Here is a 23,303-nt window from a genome sequence, read left to right on the forward strand (position 1 = left end):
CGTGCTGGGTTGTTCTTTGTTTATAATCCACATGGTCTTCAGATGACAGGATGAAGATCAGACTGTGCTTGCAGTCACTTACTGTCCTGCCATACTGATGCAGTGACCTCTTAGACATGGTACCAGGTGACTAAAACACCCAGAACGGAACATTGGCAGAAGTCTCCTGTTCAGAACAAGGAGGAGAACGTTGGAGAAAGTCACAGTAGTCATTTGAAGCGTAAGAAATCACAAGGGCTCATATTTTAATTCTGTTATTTAGTTTTATCAGGATTGTACAGTGCATATTTCAAACAAAGTTTGGAAACCCCCCCAGAATTTGCATTCCTAATCTCAGGGAGTCACAGGGCTTTACAGCTAATGGGGCACTTCTGAAGTGAAGTCACTGTTGTAGTGTATGAAACACAGCAGCCGGCTGATGCACAGCACGATCCCACAAACATCAACAAGATGTTTCAGTGATGCCAGTCAGGGCAGAAATATTGTCCAAGACACCCAGAGAACGCACTGATCTTCTTTCTGCAGTGTTGCGAAATCCCTTCACAGTGCCACAGGATCTTTCATGAGAGGGCTGTTTCACGTCTATTTTAAAAAAGAGGCACGTCTGACAGTTCAGTGCTCTCCTAGTACTGCACCAAGGCACAGTGGAGGGATCCCGTGGCTTAAATTTTGGACTCCACGTTCTGGGGTGGATCTCGAATCCACCACTTTCTTACTCAGAGGCAAACATACCAAGGGCAGAGTCACAGCTGTCACTTTTTAATAAGAAACTGAAGAGAAATTTGTGGACTAAATCGGATTCTCAGACTATTCTGCCACATCGCACAAGTCCTACTTGTGCTTTTTTTCCTGCAAGAACATGGTGGTTTGGAAGGACTGTTCCTAACACTGGAGGATAAATTCTAAATCAGAACTACGAGCTCTGTTGATTTCAGTAATCTGAGGTATGTGGAATTGAATGGGGACATGGCCCCAGTGGTTTAATGGTTGTGGGCAAGACAGTAAGATGAATATTGCTTCTCCAAAGCAGAATTCATCATCTACTCAAAATAGATGATTCAGGTACATGAAATGAATAAGGCTCATACGCTGTGTGTGTCCTGAAGCATTGAGTGATTTCTACTGGACATTCGCTATAAGGGATATACTGCATTGCAACCTGACGCGTCCTCCTGCCTATCCAGATATCTCCCTCAGGACAGTGGAACTTTCACACCTCCGTGATCCAACATGTGGGTTGTTCCCTTGTAACAATCACCATTGCTCTGTGAACAACTCCAGCAGATGCACTTGATATGGGGGATGGCAGTTTGCTGCTTCTCTCTCCTATACTGAGTCTCACATCATTTCCCCTTTCTCTATTAGGAAGCCGCCATAACACACTTAAGTCGGCAGGCTCCTTAAATTAGCACTCAGCACTGGGCTCTGTATCTTCTGATAACTTTGCTGGCAAACAGTCCCAGATTAGGTACAGCACGGGTGTTAGATACAGGGTAAATCTCCCTCTACACTGTCCCCCATCAAACACTCCCAGGACAAGTACAGCACGGGGTTAGATACAGAGTAAAGCTCCCTCTACACTTTCCCCATCAAACACTCCCAGGACAGGTATAGCACACAGTTAGTTACAGAGTAAAGTTTCCTCTACACTCTCCCCCATGAAACACCCCTAGGACACGTACAACATGGGGTTAGATACAGAGTGAAACTCCCTCTACACTGTCCCCATCAAACACTCACAGTGCAGGGACGACATGGGTTAAACTGTCCTAATAATGACCTTCATTCCAATCTCAGAACGGCATCCCTTAATGTATCAACGTGATATTTTTAGCATATTCTCCACCAGCCATTCTGATACCTTCTCCAAGATGACAAAGTTGATGGGAAATATTGCTGAATCAGGGCAGTTTTGAGTGGTAGCACTGATCTGGAAGAGATTGGAATGACACTGGCAAAGCAGTTTTCCACCCAGAGCTGCCTCTGGACCGGGTGCCAGATACTAGTAACAGTGTGAAGCTCTACTCGACACCCAGTACAATAATATTACTGTAGATCATAGTGTATAAAGTGAGCCAGCGTATAAGATGACCTCATTTTTGTCGCCCCAAACGTCCTGATTTTACATAAACATGGAGTATGAGTCAACCGCTCCTGAAGTTGTAGCAAAATACTGTATCTGCATTAGTCGTCAGCCTCAATGTTTTAACATAAAATGAACGTTTTACTCACTGGAATCAGGCAGATGATACAGGCAATGTTGAAAAGCTTCTCGTATTGGAAAACAGAGAGCTATAATGTTTGACGTGGATTTGCTTTCAACTTCTAGTGATTTAGCACTGTTGCCTCACAGTGCCAGGGACCTGGGTTCGATTCCTAGCTTGGGTTACTGTCTGAGTGGAGTTTGCACGTTCTCCCCATGTTTGCATGGGTTTCAGCTGGGTGCTCCGGTTTCCTCCCACAGTCCAAATATGTGCAGGTTACGTGCACTGACCATGCTAAATTGACCCTTAGTGTCCAGGATATGTAGTTTAAAGGGATTAGCGGGGTATATGTGTGGGGTTATGGGAATAGGGCCTGGGTGGGATTGTTGTTGGTGCAGACTTGATGGGCCAAATGGCCTCTTCTAGCACTGTAAGGATTCTATGATTCTGCCCAACACGTTTGGAGATTGTTTTTGGGGTGAAATACAAGACTGGACATCTGCACCCTATAATTCTGTCTCACACAGCAACACAGAAGGAACCCAAGGTATCCTGTAGCCAGGCCATTCAAATCTAAATGTTCCAAACACAAGTCTATGCCTGTGCTTTGAATTTTTCATCAGATTCAGCGACATCATTGGTGTGTGATCCAAACTCCGATTCTGCAAAGGGAAGTGAGAACATTAATGCAACGTGAGTAGCTCACAATGAGCCTCCAGTAACAAAGACTCGCCTCATCAAAACAGATATCAGCCGGATGATAACCTGGCACTACAGGCTATATTTACCTCTCTTCACTAATTATAGCAAACATTGAACAGATATTTGATGGAGGCAAAGAAAGCTCCAAACTTCATGTTATAATATTTTTGTAGGACATTTTTAAGGAAACATTAAGTACCATAGAATCCCTACAGTGTAGAAGGCGGCCATTCAACCGAATGAGTCTGCACCGACTGTCCGCAAAAGCATCTTACCCAGGCCCAGCCCCATATGCCCAGTGGATTTACAATGCCTAATCCATCTAACCTACACATCTTTGGACACTAAGGGGCAAATTAGCATGGCCAATCCACCTAACCTACACACCTTTGGACACTAAGGGGCAATTTAGCATGGACAATCCACATAATCTGCAAATCTTTGGACACTAAAAGGCAATTTAGCATGGCCAATCCATCTAACGTACACATCTTTAGACACTAAGGGGCAATTTAGCATGGCTAATCAATCTAACCTGCATATCTTTGGTCACAAAGGGGCAATTTAGCATGGCCAATCCACCTAAACCTGCCCGTCTTTGTTAGTTGAAGGTAATGTGATTTTTAGAATGGACTTTTGTTGTCATTATTTTTATTTTTTTCTCCCACTCTTTCTGTCTCTGTCACATCAGTTCTGATGATGCTACCTTCCACAAGGACACCTCTGATATGTCTTACCTTTCCCCAGATGAGGAATCCACTCTCACTATGGTCGACTGGATTATCAGTGCTCAATCTTTCAATCCTTTCTCTCCCTACCCTCCCAGAACCGGGATAGGGTTTTGCTACTCATGGACCATGTGTAATCTGCTGACAATGATTAAGTAATGTTGTGGGAATGTTCTGAGAGGTTCCTTTGGTCCAGTGTGCCACCAAAAATATAATGAGCATGAATATTCTGACTCCAGCCTAATGGGCCTTTCACAGAACAGGCCAAACATAGCCTACACTCATGGTAGACAGGTAGAGAAACTAACACACCTTTACAGAATCATTACAGCACAGGAGGCCATTCAGCCCATCATATCTACGCCAACTTTCAGAATGAGTAATGGAACTAGTGCCACTCCCCTCCTTTCTCCCTGTAACCCTGCACATTATTTCTTTTCAGACAATAATCCTTATACGTTGAGTGGACTTGCCTCCACCAGACTCAGGCAGTGCATTCCAGATCCTAAAGGACAGCAGGGTAGCACTGTTGCTTCTAGGTGGTGGGGACCTGGGTTCAATTTCAGCCTTGGATGACTGTCTTTGTGTAGTTTGCACGTTCTCACTGTGTCTGTATGGGTTTCCTCCGGACGCTCTGGTTTCCTCCCTCAATCCAAAGATGTGCAGGTGAGGTGGATTGACCATGCTGAATTGCTTCTTAGTGTCCCAAGAAGCATCAGTTGGGGGGATTAGTGGGGTACAGAGTTAGGGCCTGGGTAAGATGCTCTGTTGGAGGTTCAGTGCAGACTCAATGGGCTGAATGGCCACTTCTGCATTATAGGGATTCTATGATTCTAACCACTTGCTGGGTCAAAAGGTTTCTCCTTGCTTCTTTGCCCATTACCATAAATCTGTACCCTTTTTCAATCCTTCCACTAATGGGAACAGTTTACAATGTTATTTTACCTTCAGAATACAAGCCTATACTTGGCCTAGATGTATCTATCCAGTACTGTGACAGAAACCTGAATACATAGCAAGTCCATCAACATCCATACAGAGATGTGACAGCACAGTGGAAAGGTCACAACTCGCCTTTTCTTTTCCTGTAAGGTGTAGGTGGGTATTTCCAGCATCTTGGCTTTTTTTCCCCCTCCAGATTCCCTAAATTTGTATCACTTTTTTCCTGTTCTTAGTTGTGCCTTTCCTAACTTCGGAAAAACAAATGAACATCTTCCCTCCTTTCCACATTTAAACCCAAGAATCATCAATTCACCACTTGCTAATTTACATAGAATCCTTATGGTGCAGGAGGCCATTCAGCCCATCGGGTCTGCATGAACAACAATCCCACACAGGTCCTACCCCCGTAACCCCACATATTTACCCTGTTAATCCGCTGACACTAAGGGATAATTTACCATGACCAATCCACCTAACCCACACATCTTTGGACTGTGGGAGGAAATTGGAGGAATCCCACGCAGACACAGAGAGAACGTGCAGACTTCACACAGACAGTGACCCAAGCCAGGAATTGAACCGGGGTCCCTGGAAGGTGATGATTCGCACTATGAGCTTTGACCGTTCACCTGATTATCAGTCACCCTGAACCATAATCTTTGCTCACGTACCTTCCGTGTAGTCGAGCGTTGGATGATATGACAGGAAGATCCAGGCTAGTCCCACCAAGACGGTCACTACCAGGTTCACTACGATCCATGGGTGCAGAATCTGAAATTCCGATCCAGAAGGCCTGGGCACAGAGAGAGTGAGAGAGAGATTCATTCAGTCACAGGCTCTACAGTGAAATACAGCATCACCGCAGCTGGGACGAGACACTGAATAGCACTCAGCTGTATGAAGTTTGCATATTCTCCCTGTGTCTGCGTGGGTTTCCTCTGGGCGCTCCGGTTTCCCCCCAAAGTCCGAAAAACATGCTGATGAGTGTGTTAGCCATGCTAAATTGTCCCTTAGTGTACCTGAACAGGCACCGGATTGTGGCGACTAGGGGATTTTCACAATAACTTCATTGCAGTGTTAATGTAAGCCTACTTGTGAGACTAATAAATAAACTTTAAGAAACAATATTCAGGGAGTCATGATACTCAGCTGCGTGGGCAAGTGATTAAGGTTCTAGATTAACAACCGGGAGGTTAGCAGTTCGTCCTAACCTTGCGAGATATGATACATGGTCACTTGTTTTCTGACAACAGAAAAAATCTGAGGGATTGTTCAAAATACTCAGGGAAGGACCTGCCATCTCTGTCCAGCCTGACATACAAGTGACTCCAGTCTGATCTCACTCAGTTAATTCCTATTGCACTTAGGATAAGAAGCTTGAGCAATCAATACAGGTTTCATAATGCAGAAGGAGGCCACAATCCCACCCAGGCCCTATCCCCGTAACCTTCATTTACCCCACTGGTCCCCCTGACACTAGGGGCAATTTAGCATGGCCAATCAATCTAACCAGCACATCTTTGGACTGTGGGAGGAAACCGGAACACCCAGAGGAAACCCACGCAGGCACAGAGAGAACATGCAAACTCCGCACAGGTAGTGAACCGAGGCCGAATTGAACCTGGGTCCCTGGTGCTGTGAGGCAGCAGTGCTAACCACTGCACCAGATTTATAACGTAATCACATCTAAAGAGCACCTTTAGATGTTCAGCAGGAAGGCCAATTTGATGCTTCAGGAGATCCAATGCTATGTTTAAGAGTGGGAGTCTGCCTCCGATTTGGGAGGAAGGTCAATGCTGCAAAGGGTTAAGGGGTCCATCAGTGATTAGGAAGGTTAGGAACAGTCCAATGCAGCACACAGGCCGGAGATCCAAAGTTGCCCTCGAGAGGAGGAGGAAGCCTTCAATATCAAAAGGTGCAAGAGGTGTAATGCTTCACTCAGGGGCTGTAATATTGCAACCTGCATGTAGCCACAGATCAGGTTCTTGTTCACGTTTGTCCTTCATGCATTTCCCAAATGAAAAGAATGAGAACATTCTTGCTAAATTAGCTGGTAACTTTTTCCCCTTCTTGATACAAGCTCAGTGAGGTAGGAGAATAACCCCTTCACAAAAGCACTCCACGCTTGTTGAGGATTAACTAGACAATGCACAGTGAGCACTCAAATCTTCTAAGCTTTTATTACTTGCTAGCAAGGAGCACAGACACAGTGAACTTCACAATGGTGTTCTGTGGATTCACACAGATAATTAACAGTTATTAATTACAGCAAATGACAAATGAGCAACTTTCTCAACATTCATTTGCATAAATAGTCCACCAATTGTATTATTGCTTTTTGCCCTTTCTTACCCAATAGAAAACCATCTCCTTCATTAGCGTAACATGTCAACATATTTTGTTTTTTGGTATTTGTCATGGTAACTTATCTTTATTTCATCCTGTGGCCAAGGCTGGGAAACTGACACAAGGTTAGATTGGTCTCTTTCCTGAATTGCAGCCACTGACCTCAATGAGACCTTGTTTCCATATTTGCTGACAGAGTTGCCGGTCTTTGTTGTTGTAACTTATTTCCACACCAGCATCTGCAATTTTTAACTGCTTTTAACTGTCGTTTCACAGCAGCCCCATGGTGCTTTATTTGAAGTGAGCATCCTTAATTTTGCAGAACAAAGTGAATTAAATATTTGGCCATAGCCGGAATTACAATTTAATTTCCACACGCTTACACTTCTCCTTCTTTCACAAGTGCTGACTTGGTATGGCTTGAAGTGAAGCACAGCACATCATAACGACTGATGGGTGCAGGTTAATTACTGGTTTGCAACAGTGCTACTCACTGATTGAAAAGCAGACGGCACATCTGGGGTAAAAATCCTTTGCTTTCTATTATTCCACTGGGGCCCTGTTGCAATAGAAAGGTATGGCCTGCAACTTACCAAAGGGTGACATTTGTCGCAATTTGGAAACGGTATCTGTTTAGCCTGTCACTTGGCATCTGCTGACTTAGTGAGAGTATGAGAGCTGTGAAATACACTGCACACAGACAGACAACAGTATAAATACCACCAATCAAACACAATAGTCCACCATTACAGATACTGCTTAATGTAAATATATTCTTTAAAAAAGGAAGACAGACAGGTTTGATTCGCATTGATTGATTGTGCTCAGTTAGCTAATCTCTGCCACTGTGGGGACGGCACGGTGACACAATGGTTAGCACTGCTGCCGCACAGGGCCAGCATTCAATTCCGGCCTCAGGTGTCTTTCTGTGTGGAGTCTGCACGTTCTCCCCGTGGGTTTCCTCCCACACTCCAAAAATGTGCAGTTTGGGTGGACTGGCCATGCTAAATTGCCCCTTAGTGTCAGGGGAATTAACAGGGTAAATACATGGGGTTACAGGTATAGGACCTGGCTAGGATTGTTGTTGGTGTAGGCTCGATGGGTCGAATGGCCTCTTTCTGCTCTGCAGGGATTCTATGATTCTACTCTGTGATTCAGTGTACGATTGGGGCTATAATAACTCAGTGCCCGAGGGGGAGCGAGAGTGAGCAAACAAAGCTTCGATTCTCAAACAGCTTCTGGACACTTTGGCTGGAAGTTTCCAGCCTACATCAGGGCTGGCGAAGCACTGAAATCTCTGTTCACATCGATGGGACTGGAAGAGCTGGAAAATTCCGGCCTTTGTGTCTAAGCTAATCAAAAAGAACTGAGACATGAGTCAGATACCAGAAGGAAGCTGGCAACTCAACAATGAGGCCTAAGTGCCTTCATGTATGTGAAAGTATTTTTCTTTTACTCTCCTATTGGACATTTTGTTATCCAAGCTTCTCTCTTTTGAAGGATTAAGATTCTTCAATTTTAATTTGAGTGATAGATCACATTATAAACAATTAAAGATATAAAAAAAAGCTTGATTCCAACAGGCAATCGGCCAGAGAGTCTGACTGTCCTCCAGGCAACAGGCAGTGAGTTTGATGGGCAAAGAGTTGACAACGTAGATATGGACACATAAAATGTACAAACAACTAAATAAGGGAAAACAAGAATGCTTTCAACTCAGACAGCAGTGAGAGTACTTACAGAAAGAGGCCAGTGCGGCAGGATCCAATGTCACAATTCTACGTATTGCCATTGACACATCAGCTATGTTAACCCTGGAGAGAATGGAACAGCAAAACAAATGGCAAGATGTTGATGAATGAATCATATTACTGATCAGTTAATAGCTCAATCAACTTGCAGCATCTAGTCTCACACCCTAATCCTCACTGGCTACAAGGGCCAGATTAAAACCTACAATTCTTCCTCTGTAAACCCAGCACCTAGACAAATGGGCCTCCATATCTCCTTAGTGCCTCTGTTGGCAGCCCTCTGATTCTTGCCCTTTCGCTTTGTACTTATCTAAGAAACTAATGCCATCTGAAATCCAAAGATGTGCAGGTTAGGTTGATTGGCCATGCTAAAATAAATTGCCCTTAGTGTCTTGAGATGCATAGGTTAGTGGGATTAGTGGGTAAATATATAGGGATAGGGGGGTAGGGCCTGGGTGGGATTGTAGTTAGTGCAGACTCAATGGGCCAAATGGCCTCTTTCTGTACTGTAGGGATTCTATGATTCTAATGTTGGCAAGTCATGTGTCCATTAGGTTCATTGCAGCCACATTTGACATCAGTTTACTACATTTCAGCCTTCACTTTTTAAATTTATTTACAGGATCAGGGCCAGCATTTATTGCCCATCCCTAACTGCCCTCCATTTCGGATGGCATTTGAGAGTCAAGCACATTGCTGTGGCTCTGGACTCACATGTACATAGAACATAGAACATTACAGCGCAGAACAGGCCCTTCGGCCCACGATGTTGCGCCGACCAGTTACAAAAACAATGACCCACTAGCCTATACCAATCCCTTTTCGTCCATAAACCTATCCACAGATCTCTTAAACGCCCCCAAACTAGGCGCATTTACAACTGCAGCAGGCAGGGCATTCCAATCCCTCACCACCCGCTGGGTAAAGAACCTACCCCTGACATCTGTCCTGTAGCTACCCCCCCTTAATTTAAAGCCATGCCCCCTCGTGCTAGCTTTCTCCATCCGAGGAAAAAGGCTATCACTATCCACCCTATCTAAACCTCTAATCATCTTATATGTTTCAATAAGATCCCCTCTTAGCCACCTTCTTTCCAACGAAAACAACCCCAAATCCCTCAGTCTCTCCTCATACGACCTCCCCACCATACCAGGCAACATCCTAGTAAACCTCCTCTGCACCCTCTCCAAAGCCTCCACATCCTTCCTGTAATGTGGGGACCAGAACTGCACACAGTACTCCAAGTGCGGCCGCACCAGAGTAGTGTACAGTTGCAACATGACACTGCGACTCTTAAATTCAATCCCCCTACCAATAAACGCCAAGACACCGTACGCCTTCTTAACAACCTTATCTACTTGATTCCCAACTTTCAGGGATCTATGTACACATACACCTAGATCCCTCTGTTCATCCACACTATTCAAAGTCCTCCCGTTAGCCCTATACTCGACACATCTGTTGTGAATTACCTCACACTTCTCCGCATTAAATTCCATCCGCCACCTCTCGGCCCAGCTCTGCATCCTATCTAAGTCTCCCTGCAGACTATGACACCCTTCCTCACAATCTACCACACCTCCAACTTTGGTGTCATCAGCAAACTTACTAATCCACCCAACTATACCCTCATCCAGATCATTAATAAAGATTACAAACAGCAGTGGCCCCAAAACAGATCCCTGAGGCACACCACTCGTAACCGAACTCCATGATGAATATTTACCATCAACCACCACCCTCTGTCTCCTATCTGATAGCCAATTTCTGATCCAATTTCCTAGATTACCCACAATCCCATACATCTGCATTTTCTGCAGAAGCCTACCATGGTGAACCTTATCGAACGCCTTACTAAAATCCATATATACCACATCAACTGCCTTACCCCCATCCACCTCTTTGGTCACCTTATCAAAAAACTCAATAAGGTTAGTAAGGCACGACCTACCCGCTACAAAACCATGCTGACTATTTCTAATCAATTCATTACACTCCAAATAACTATAAATCCTATCCCTAATAATTTTTTCTAAAACCTTGCCCACAACAGAAGTAAGACTCACCGGTCTATAATTCCCGGGGAAGTCTCTGTTCCCCTTCTTAAACAATGGGACAACATTCGCTATCCTCCAATCCTCCGGGACTACACCAGAGACCAATGACGACCTGAAGATCAGAGCCAGAGGCTCTGCAATCACCTCTCTAGCCTCCCAGAGAATCCTAGGGTAGATCCCATCCGGACCAGGGGACTTATCTATTTTCAACCCCTCAAGAATATCCAGCACATCCCCCTTATCAACCGTAATACTGTCTATTTTACACCCCTGCAACCCAGTGTCCTCCTCAGCTATATTCATGTCCCCCTGCTTGAACACCGAAGAGAAATATTGGTTCAATGCTTCTCCAATCTCCTCCGGTTCCACACACAACTTCCCTCTGCTGTCTGTAACTGGCCCTAATCTTGCCCTGACCAACCTTCTGTTCTTGACATACCTATAGAACGCCTTAGGATTCTCCTTAATCCTATCAGCCAAAGTCTTCTCATGTCCTCTTTTAGCCCTTCTTAACTCACTCTTCAACTCCCTCCTAGCCAATCTAAAGCTTTCTAGTGCACTACCTGAGCCCTCCAATCTCATCCGAACATAAGCCTCCTTTTTCTTTTTAACCATCGACTCAACTCTTTTAGTGCACCACGGTTCCCTAGATCTACCAATTCCTCCATGCCTGACAGGGACATACCTATCAAGGACTCGCAGTAGCTGCTCCTTGAAAAAACTCCACATTTCGGACGTTTCCAGTCCCTGTAATCTCCTAGTCCAATCTATGCTTCCTAATTCACTCCTAATAGCCTCATAATTACCCTTACCCCAGCTAAAACTACTGACCCGAGGTTCATGCCTATCCCTACCCATCACTAAGGTGAACGTAACCGAACTGTGGTCACTATCACCAAAGTGCACACCAACTTCCAAGTCTAGCACCTGGTCTGGCTCATTTCCCAGCACCAAATCCAATATAGCCTCACCTCTAGTTGGCCTATCTACATACTGAGTTAAAAAACCTTCCTGCACGCTTTGTACAAACACTGAACCCTCTAATGAGCTAGAACCATAGCAATTCCAATCAATATTCGTAAAGTTAAAGTCCCCCATAACAATTACCCTATTACTTTCACTCCTAACCAGGATTGTCTCCGCAATCCTTTCCTCAACCTCTCTAGAACTATCAGGTACCACATATGCTCGATAACATGACCCCGACCATCCCTCAGAAGTTAAGGATAGACATTGTTTCTGCAGATAAAATAGGTGCCATTGTAAGCAGTCATGCTGCTCACATAGGCGGAGGAGAAACTAACGGAGACATTGTCTGTGGGGCAGTGGATTGTGACCTGTTCTACCCGAGTCCAGGCGCTACTGGTAATGTTAATCTGCTGAATACAGTAGCTGCGGCCAACAGGTATGGAATCATTTCTTAGCAGGCAGATAGAACCTCTCTGTTGATTTTTCATAACAAAGTGTGGTGGAGAGTCTGATCTATTATAGTGAGGCTGGTAATGGTTCTTAAAGGCTGATAGAGTGCACCCTCTGCCTCCCAACCCCAGAACAGCATCACTGTCACTGACATTGAAAGAACCTTGTATAGTGGTTCCTGATGGGGATTTAACTGTCACTTTCCTTGTCCCGTCCTGGGTTCCATTCTGATTCAACATCCATTCTATCATTTCTGGGGTCAACAAAGGGAACAAAGGCTATCCCCCCCCCCTCGCTTCCGAGCGTGGGAATGTGCGAACAGACCCAGCACTTGCTCAAATTCGACGGTACTACATATAAGTAGGACATGTACACGGATGTATTTGTGTGAAGGGGTCCAATTTCAGAGGATTGTTGATCCCACCAATACTCTCCCTCTGTGGCTGACAGGGCCAAGGTCGTGAGAAACAGCAGGAGAATCATCGTATTACTTAATTATAACCCGCGTGACCGTTATACAATGGTTCAAAGGCTATATCGCCCGCAGCTTCCCACTGACCCGATCACCTGCGCGCAACTTCTCGGGAGCCCGATCAGCTTGCTTGGAGGTCAGCTGTCTCCTGATTCCTGTTATTTGTAGGCCAGATTGGGTAAGGGTGGCAGAGTTCCTTCACTAATAACATGAGGGAACCAGATGGGTCTTCCTGACAATCGACAATGGTTTCATGGTCATCATTAGACTTTGGAGTTCCCAATTAAAGCAGGATTCCTGGTTTTGGCACTGGACAATCAGCCAATGTTAACCATGCATGCAACTTTTTCGATTCATTTCTGCGATATGAGCGTCACTGGCTAAGTCAATGTTTACTCTCTAATGGCCATCGAGTATTCCATCACACTCCAGACTTGTGCCCTGCAGATGGCTGTGCAGAGTCAGGAGGCGAGTCACTCGCCACAGGATACCTAGCCTCTGACCTGCTCTTGAAATCACACTTTTCACAGCTGGCTGATGAAATTGAGTCCCTGGTTGATGGTAGCCCTCCAGGATTTTGATGGTGGGGGATTCTCGTTAATGTTGTTCAACCTCATGGGGAGATGGTTAGGTTCCCTCCTTTTGGAAACTGCCATTGCCTGGCATTTGTGTGGCACCAATGTCTACAAGATCAGGTGGTGAAATACAAACTGAATCTTGAATCTGGAGAAAATCCACACAGACATGGGGGGAACGTGCAAACTCCACACAGACAGCGACCCAAGGTCGGAACTGAACCTGGATCCCTGGTGCTGTGAGGCAGCCATGTTAACCACTGTGCCGCCCGACTGACAAATATCTAGTTTTCCCTTCACTTGTTACCTGTCAAATGCAGAGACAGTGCTGATGGCCAGCAGCATATACAGGAGACACTGGCTTGGGTAGACTAACACGGTATACTGTTTCAGTAGATTTGGAAGCGTTGAGAAATCGTCACCCGACAGCACATAAACCACAATGATATTCCACACCATGTATCCAGCCAGAAACCCTTGTGAGAAAAGCCCGATTATCCTAAAGAGAAGAGGAACAGAGTGGGTTGAGCTCCAAGTAACGCACCTTCTGCAACACAACGCCCTCCAGAACAAACCCAGCAAGAGACATCATTGCAGTTCAAAGGAAGATCATTAAAGTGAAATCAGAAACACAGGGGATTCAATGGATGGAGCCAGTGTTCAACTGTGTGCATGTCCACTCCAGGATTTTGGGATTGACATTATTTGGGATCTCATTAAGACTTGTAAAATTCTAACAGGACTAGACAGGGTAGATGCAGGAAGGATGTTCCCAACGGTGGGGGAGTCCAGAACCAGGGGTCACATTCTGAGGATCTAGGATTGAACATTTAGGACAGAGATGAGACATTCCTTCACCCAAACAGCGGTGAGCCTGTGGAATTCATTGCCACAGGAAGTAGTTGATGCCAAGACATCGAATGTATTCAAGAGGCGGTTGGATATAGCACTTGGAGCAAATGGGATCAAAGGTCATGGGGAGAAAGCAGGATTAGGCTATTGAGTTGGATGATCAGCCATGATCGTGACAAAAGGGAAAGCAGGCTCGAAGGGCCAAATGGCCTCCTCCTGCTCCTATCTTCTATGTTTCTATGAGCTCCAGTTGATGGATTGAACATACCAACAGGACATATTGGAAATACCCAACAGGTCTGCTAAAAGAAGCAGGTTTACGTTGAGTTGAATGTGACTTCTTCAGAGCAGATGCTGCCAGATCTCCTGAGCATTTGATGCACTTTCTGTTCTTATTTCCGATTTCTAACATCCACACTATTTCGCTTTTATTGATGAATTTGGGCAAGGGGTGGCCTATCACTCAAAGAGGCTACAGAGTGCCTGAAGTGGGAACTGCAAAATGCTATATATCCTTCCATGATTGGGAACAAAACAAAGGGAGCATTGTGCTGTACCTGACCTGCAAGTGATTGACGGGGAAATGTAAAGAGAGATTTACGCTTTACGTAATCCACGATAGATTCAGTGAGTGGGAATTGGTGAGGTGCATTAGCCCAAACATGCACTGGAGTGTGGCAACTAAGGGATTTTCATTGCAGTGTTAATATAAGCCTTACTTAATGTAAGACTAATAAATAAACTTTAACTTTTTACTTTAAAAATTATTGCGGCAGATGGAGTTCAATATGGGCAAGTATGAGGCCATTCACTTTGGACCCAAGACAAATACACATTTTATTTCCAAATGGTGAGGAGCAGAGAGATCTATTCATTTATTTATTAGTGTCAGAAGGCGGCTTGCATCAACAGTGCAATGTAGTGGCACAGTGGTTAGCAGTGCTGCTTCACAGTGTCAGCGACCCGGTTCAATTCTGGCTTTGGGTCGTTGTCTGTGTGGAGTCTGCAAGTTCTCCCCGTGTCTGCATGAGTTTCCTCTGGGTGCTCCAATTTCCTCACAAACTCCAAAGAGTTAGCTTAGGTTGATTGGCCATGTAAAATGAGTAAATTGCTTTTTAGTTTCAGAGGGACTAGCAGAGTAAATGAGTGGGGTTATGGGGATAGGGCTTGGGTGGGATTGTTGTTGATGCAGACTTGATGGGCCAAATGGTCTCTTTCTGCACTGTAGGGATTCTATAACTCTAAGCAATGAAGTTTCTGTGAAAATCCCCTAATTGCCGCACTCCAGTGCCTGGGTACATTGAGAGAGAATTTAGCACGGCCAATGCGCCTAACCAGCACGTCTTCCGGACTCTGGGAGGAAACCGGAGCACCCGGAGGAAACCCATGAGGACACAGGAAGAACGTGCAAACTCCACACAGACAGTGATCCAAGCCAGGTATCAAACCCTGGTCCCTGGCGCTGTGAAGCAGCTAAAGAGTCAAAACAATCTCAGCTGCAAAGTGTTAAAACAACAGAGCTCTGACTTCCTGGTACAATTTGGGGAGGTGGGGATGTGAGAGATCATTCTCCTCACCTGAATCCACGGTGTACCTGTAAAGAGACATCTCTGGTTGTTACGGTGGACTTGACTTCCATGTACACGTCGACCGGCTCAGGAAGTTTCTTCATCTCTGTCCTGTCCGTGGCCTGGAACCGACCTGTGGAAGAAATGTGCAACATGCTACAATAAGGCAGAAGGGCTGCCTGCAGCCTCGCAGGGGAATGCACTAATCTGAAAATCATAGGGCAAAGCAGGCAAATGAGAGGCTGGTTTACTCCACTGACTCCTGTAGATGTTTGCACAGAGGCTTTTGATGCCTGGTAGTCCAGTTACCTTCTGACATATAGATGTGAAGAGCGAACAACAAAGACTTATATTGCACTTTTAACATAGTAAACCGTCCGAAAGCATTTCGCAGGAGTGTTCTCAAACATAAATTAACATCCAGGGAGTCAGGATGGTGACTAAAAGTTTGGTCAAAGCGGTAGGTCTGAAAGGAGAAAAAGGAGAAGTTGAGGAAGGTAATTTCACAGCTTAGATGCTGGTGTTGCAAAGTTGAGTTTGTGAAGTTGGAATTTGACGTTAATAAAGATGTAAGAAAATTATTAAAATATTAGATGGACAAAACATTGCGGTGTCCCTTTAACAGCTGGTGTTTGGTTTCACTGCTTGGAGGGTTAAAATGCGAAGTACATCCAGAGTCCCAGACTGAAACATTTGTACCAAAAAGTCAGGCAGTAGTCTTGGCAAGGCAACCTGTTCTTGTTTGAATTTTGCCCAATCAATTTAAAGCAGCCCACCAAAAACCTATAAGATTTAAATTTGATGACGTTGACACCATTAGACCAATCTTATTGTAGGAAAAGTGATAGGTCATCACAGGTATAAGAGAGCGTGCAGGGGGAAAAACAGCAGAGCAATGAAAAACTGCCACCTCTCAAGCCTCAAGAGGGAAATAGTAGCTCTCAACTCAGCCAGCTTCAGATACCTCTGAAGAGAACACACCATCTAATGAATGAAAGGTGCCAAATCAGAAATAATTTACAGACAGAGGAATCAACTAAAGAACTCCAAAAGTTTCCAAAACTGGTTTTCTTTTTGACAGCGACTGAATTCTATTTTTATATTTTTTGATTAATGAATGAGTATTGTATTTATTTGAACAGCGTTCCAGTAGAATCTTATTTTATTTGGTATGTTACTTGTTTAAGTTCCCGGTTAGTTAAATAAATAAATTGTTAAGTGTTCATTTTAAAGCGAGTGTAGGGTATTTCTGTTAGTTATCCATTAAATATTACTGAAGGACAATTCATACCTTCCCAAGCACTTGTCACAGATTACAAGGTGAGGTAATCTTCTTTGGGGGATTTGGTGTTATGTCTTAAAGGGGAACAAACTCTGCGTTGTAACATAAGACAACAGAAGCCATGGATATGTTATATAGGAGGTCAGTATTAGAGGAATGCAAAGGATGAAAGGAGGTCAAAAATAGGGAATAATTAGGCTATTGAGAGAATTAAACATGAGGATGGGATTAAACTCTCTTCCCTAGACAAGGATATAGCTACTTAAAATGATCTCTACATAAGGCTGGTGGTCTCTTGAATTCTTTTCGCTAGGTCTGCTCTTCTCAACAATAACACTGCTGAATTAATCCCTCGCTGGATCTGCTGTCCTCTGTATTGCTGTTCTCAAAATGGCAATCTTATACATTTCTATAGTACGAATCACAGAAATCACACAGAGGATGACAGAAGTGACTGCAAAAAAGGGTTCAGAAAGTCAAAAATTAATCAGAAGGGAAAGAGAAATTATGAAAACAAGTTTTGCATTTCTTAAAACAAGGAATTTAGGGAGAAACAGCAAAGCATGGAAGTGGAGGGGGGTTTATACCTAACAGAAAAGGTTTAACAGAACGGGACTCATTTCTCTTGAAAAAAGAAGAATGAAGGATGGCTGGTAGAGATTTTGAAGATTATAAAAGGGTTTGAAGGGTAAGCTTAACGAAGATGGTTCCACGAGTGGGTCAGACCAGAACCAGGGGCCATTAAGAGTCACCAATAAACTCAACTGGGAATTGAGGAAAGTGGAAAGAATGTGGAAGTTGCTGCCATGAGGAGTGGTTCAGAGGAAGTGCACAGATCCATTCAAGGGATAGCTTGATTTTGATTTGATTTGATTTCACTCACGTGTTAGTATACAGTGAAAAGTATTGTTTCTTGCACGTTTTACAGACAAAGCATACTGTTCACAGAGAAGGAAAGGAGAGAGTGCAGAATGTAGTGCTACAGTCATAGCTAGGGTTTAGTGAAAGAGCAACTTAATGCGAGGTAGCATATACATGGAGGAGAAAAGGATATAAAAGCTTGAAAACTAAAGGTTTATTTATTAGTGTCACAAGTAGGCCTACATTAATGTTGCAATGAAGTTACTGTGAAAATCCCCAAGTTGCCACATTTCGGCGCCTGTTCGGGTGAGGGAAGATTTAGAACGGCTAATACACCTAACTGGCATGTCTTTCGGAATGTGAGAGGGAACTGGAGCACCCGGACAAAACCCACGCAGACATGGGAAGAATGTGCAGATGCCACACAGGCAGTGACCCAAGCCAGGAATCGAACCTGGATCCCTGGTGTTGTGAGACAGCAGAATTAACACTGTGCCACCCAATGTAAGATTACGCCGGTGAGATAAAGAGTAGGAGGAGGTTTCCATAGAGCATAAAAAATATGGACCAGTCAGATGGAATAGTCTGTTTCTATGTTTAAATACAATGTCATACCATGAATGTTTAGTCCATTCTGATTCCTTAAACTCCCCCAGCAACACCCCCACGCCCCTCCCCAGCCAACCCATTCTCCTTGAGAACCAGTGCAACTACTTACGGCTTCGCTCGAGAAACAGTTTGTCCACTGGCTGGCTGGAGCCAGCCGATATGGAGAAAATAGAACCATGGGGTCGGGGAGCCTGTCCATCCCCGATAATGTCCTCTTCCTCCACCTCAAGCTCATTGCTGTGATCTGCACGCCGAGTTCTCCTGTTTTTTTTGAAACAAAAGCAGTGTTACAACCAATCTCTGAGCGTGCCCGTTATATTAAGGAAACTTACAGGGGAAGATCATAGGAGAGTTTTCAACTTCTTGATCGCTTGTGAGATTAAGTGAATTGATTAACAAAGAGCCAAGCAACATTGATCAGAAAGTTAAATGCAAAATACTGCAGATGCTGGAATCTGAAACAAAAATAGAAAAATGCTGAAGAATCTCAGCAGGTCTGACAGCATCTGTGGAGAGACAATAGAGCCAACGTTTCGAGTCTAGGTACATAGAAACATAGAAGATAGGAGCAGGCGGAGGCCGTTTGGCCCTTTGAGCCTACTCTGTCATCGTTAAGATCATGGCTGATCATCCAACTGAATAACCTAATCCTGCTTTCTCCCCGTAACCTTTGATCCCGTTCACTCCAAGTGCGATATCCAGCCGCCTCTTGAATACATTCAATGTTTGGCATCAACTACTTCCTGTGGTAATGAACTCTACAGTCTCACCACTCTCTGGGTGAAGAAATGTCACCTCTACTCCATACTAAATGGTCCACCCTGAATCCTCAGACTGTGATCCCTGACAAAGGGTCATCTAGGCTCGAAATGTTGGCTCCATTCTCTCCCCACAGATGCTGTCAGACCTGCTGAGATTTTCCAGCATTTTTCTGTTTCTGATCGGAAAGTAATGACCCACCTCTGGTCTGCACTAATTGCCGATCTTATCTTAACTGTGACTTGGCAGCTACACTCGTGTGCGCAGGAGAACTGGGTAGTCAAGCGTCAGCCTAGATTATGCGCTCAGGTTTCTGGAACGGGGTTTGAACCCCGACCTTCTTATTCAGAGGCTGGACCATCACCATAAGAGGCCGCAGCAGCCCCACTCCAAGCTGCCACAGTTCCTGCTTTTGCTCAGTGACCATTACCCAGTCACTCCTGTTGGAAAGTACAGGGGTGGTTATTGCAGCAACAACAACGTGGACTTGGCAGTGAATCTCTCCACGGTGGAATAGCCTGATTGAAGGAAAACAGGTCTGGCTATCTGGTCTGTCTGTGCTTTATATGCTCTGTCTGAGGCCAGAACTATCCATTCACCTGACAAAGAGGGTAACCTCGAAAGCTTGTGAGTCTATTATCAAATAAATCGGTTGGACGAAAACCTGGTGTTGTCAGACTTTTTACTGTGTTTACGCCAGTCCAACGCCGGCATACCCACATCATATCTGGGTAGACCATCATTTGAACTGTGAATCAATGCAGGACCATTGTTGTGAATATAGTGTGTGTAAAACTATTTTTAAAAAATGGTAAAGATGCTAAGTGTTATAAGCTTGTCCTTTTTTTTGTTTCTTCTGAACTTAAAAGTTAAAAAAATTGCATGTACATATGCAAGTACACAGAGAGCACAGACTGAAACATTGTATCGCAAAGCTAGACAGTGGTGCTGCCAAGACGACAGGTTTTTAAAAAATTTTAACCAATCAATTTGAAATAGGCTGCTGCTATTCAAATGCCTATCAGATTTCAGTTTGATGTTTTGATAACCTGTAAACCAATCCTACCAAAAACCATTTTGATATGACATCAGGGGTATAAAACAGCTCCCAGCTCCAACTGTGAGAAGACAGCCTGCCAGTGACTGCCACACAGAGAGAGTGAGACACACACACAGCTCTTTGCTAATATGACAGTTACATTTATGTCTTAAGAAAAAGCCTCATCTCAATCGTAAAGATACCAAAAGAAGATAGTTGTAAAAAATATGAACTCCTTGACGAAGGACCAAATTGATGGACTAAGGGAGCCTCTTGTTTTGTGTCAGTTCCTCTGGGACTCCTAGTGTAAACACAGTAAGAAGTCTCACAACACCAGGTTAAAGTCCAACAGGTTTAACCAGGTGTTGTGAGATTTCTTACTGTGTTTACCCCAGTCCAATGCCGGCATCTCCACATCATGACTCCTAGTGTAGACAGGTGACTGATAGCGCTCTGTATGCTGTTCTCAGACTTGTAAATGAAGGGATTCTTGTGAAGGGACTTCTGCCTATTACAATAGTGAAGGCAGAAGAAATCAGCCAAGAAGATCCCGGGAGATGACAAACCTGATTGCATTTTGAGCGTGACTAAAAATTATACATATTTTAGAAAGCTCTTAAGTACAGAAAAACAAAACCACCTTTGAAACAGTTTTACAACTCTTGGCATTTTTATCACTTTTTAAAATAATTTTAAAAACACTAACTTCACAACATCATAACATAAGAACATAAGAAATAGGAGCAGGAGTAGGCCATCTAGCCCTTCGAGCCTGCACCGCCACTCAATAAGATCATGGCTGATCTGAAGTGGCTCAGTTCCACTTTCCCGCTTTCTCCCCATAACCCTTAATCCCCTTGCCTACCAAAAACCTATCTACCCGCGTCTTAAAAATATCCAGCGAGGTAGCCTCCACCACTTCAACGGGCAGAGAATTCCAGAGATTCACCACCCTTTGAGTGAAGAAGTTCCTCCTCAACTCCGTTCAAACTGCCCCTCCCTTATCTTGAGGCTGTGCCCTCTAGTCCTGCTGTCCTTTCTGAGCGGGAAGAACCTCTCCACCTCTATCCTATCCATCCCTTTCATCATCTTATACGTCTCAATGAGATCTCCCCTCATTCTTCTAAACTCTAACGAGTACAAGCCCAGTCTATTCAGCCTCTCCTCATAGCTCAACCCCCTCAACTCCAGTATCAGCCTAGTGAACCTCCTCTGCACTCCCTCCAAGGCCAAAATATCCTTGCGCAGGTGCGGTGACCAAAACTGCACACAGTACTCCAGCTGCGGCCTCACCAGTGCCCTGTACAGTTGCAGCAAGACCTCCCTACTTTTATATTCAATCCCCCTCGCTATGAAGGCCAGCATCCCATTTGCCTTCCTGACCACCTGCTGCACCTGTAGGCTAGGTTTTTGCGACTCATGCACAAGGACCCCCAGGTCCCTCTGCACCGTAGCATGCTGCAGCTTTTCGCCATGTAAGTAGTAGTCCTTCCCACCATTATTCCTACCAAAGTGGATAACCTCACACTTGCATGTAACAAGAAATAGGAGCGAACGGCCATGCAGCCTGCTCTGTCATTCTATACGATCATTGCTGATCTTCAGAAATGACACTCATTCAAAATGTTGCTACTGGACTAAATGTTACTTCAAAGGGGTTGTAGAGAACCACTGAGCTGCGGAAGAGAGATTCGGATCCTGACAAACTTTCTAAAGTTAAAGTAAAGTTTAAATTTTATTTATTGGTCACAAGTAGGCTTACATTCAAACTGCAATGAAGTTACTGTGAAAATCTGCCACACCTTGCGCCTGTTTGGACACTGAAGAGGAATTTAACATGGCCAATTCATCTAACCTGCACATCTTTCAGACTCAGGGAGGAAACTGGAACATCTGGAGGAAACCCATGCAGACACGGGGAGAATGCGCAGACTCCACACAGTGACCCAAGCCAGGAATCGAACTGAGGTCTCTGGAGCTGTGAGGCAGCAGTCCTAACCACGGCGCCATCATCCCGCCCATAAACCAGACTGCTTTAAACAAAAGGAAGCTAGTTTTGAGATAACAGCGATTGCAGCACAGAAGGCCACTAGCCATACCCATTTTTGGTAAATCTTGAACTGATGCTATTCATTTCATAGAATCATAGTATCCCTACCATGCAGAAGGAGGCCATTTGACCCACCGAGTCTGCCCCAACAAAATCCTACCCAGGTCCCATCCCTGCAACCTCACATGTTTACCCAGCTAAACCCTGTAACCTACACATCCCGGACACTAACGGGCAAATTAGCATGGCCAACCCACCTAAATCGCACATCTTTGGAATGTGAAAGGAAACCGGAGCACCCGGAGGAAACCACGCAGACACAAGGTGAACATGCAAACTTCACACAGAGAGCGACCCAAGCCGAGAATCGAATCCGGGTCCCTGGAGCTGTGAGGCAGACATGCTAACCAGTGTTTCTCCAGCAACTTTTCATAAACTCAAGTTTGAGATTTTTTCCCCCTTCAAGAAAAACATTGTGGGACTGTGCATGTTTAAAGGCGCAATCATACATTTTTTAAAGAGATAAAGGGGCTGTAGTCTTTGGTAGATTTGCAGTAAGACTAGGGGGGTCTGGATGTCCTGGGATATTAAGTAATGTCATCTCATGCCAGAGGGCCAACCAATACCCACTGTGCCAAGCACGACCTGCTGTACATGGATACTGCTTGAGGTGTCTGATCAAGCTATACTCAGAGGAGAGCAGGTTGTTAGTTTGGTTGATGGGCCTGGGATACTGCACACTGTTACCAGTGAGCAGATTAAACTTAAAGAAAAAAATGGGGCAGGCAGGTTTTATACAGGAGCTGTGAGATGCAGGTCTGTGATTGGAGCTGAAAACTAAGAAACCAGACGCCAGTTTCTTTGACAATCATTAGTTTGCCAGCAAAAGACGTATCAGCCACGACTCTCACCAACCTTTACAGGTGCACCATAGAAAGGATTCTTTCTGGTTGTATCACAGCTTGGTATGGCTCCTGCTCTGTCCAAGACCGCAAGGAACAAAAAAGGTTGTGAATGTAGCCCAATCCATCACGCAAGCCAGCCTCCTATCCATTGACTCTGTCTACATTTCCCGCTGCCTCGGCAA

General features: G+C 44.6%; 1 protein-coding gene across 2 annotated transcripts in view; it reads right to left on the reverse strand.

Moving 5' to 3' along the window:
• Window positions 1-228: 228 nt before the first annotated feature.
• tmem237b (transmembrane protein 237b) overlaps window positions 229-23,303 on the reverse strand; it is a 41,084-nt gene continuing 18,009 nt past the window's right edge. For both annotated transcript variants that reach the window (XM_080198728.1, XM_080198729.1), the window contains exons 7-13: window positions 18,478-18,629; window positions 15,626-15,749; window positions 13,504-13,695; window positions 8,663-8,736; window positions 7,516-7,612; window positions 5,248-5,369; window positions 229-2,866 (exon numbers count right to left, since the gene is read on the reverse strand). In XM_080198728.1, coding sequence (XP_080054854.1) covers window positions 2,799-2,866; window positions 5,248-5,369; window positions 7,516-7,612; window positions 8,663-8,736; window positions 13,504-13,695; window positions 15,626-15,749; window positions 18,478-18,629 — 829 coding nt within the window. In that variant the 3' untranslated portion in view covers window positions 229-2,798. The remainder of the gene's footprint in view (window positions 2,867-5,247; window positions 5,370-7,515; window positions 7,613-8,662; window positions 8,737-13,503; window positions 13,696-15,625; window positions 15,750-18,477; window positions 18,630-23,303) is intronic.

The sequence above is a fragment of the Carcharhinus amblyrhynchos genome, chromosome 11 (assembly GCF_965287045.1).
Source record: "Carcharhinus amblyrhynchos chromosome 11, sCarAmb.v2.hapA, whole genome shotgun sequence".
Taxonomy (NCBI): Eukaryota; Metazoa; Chordata; class Chondrichthyes; order Carcharhiniformes; family Carcharhinidae; genus Carcharhinus; species Carcharhinus amblyrhynchos.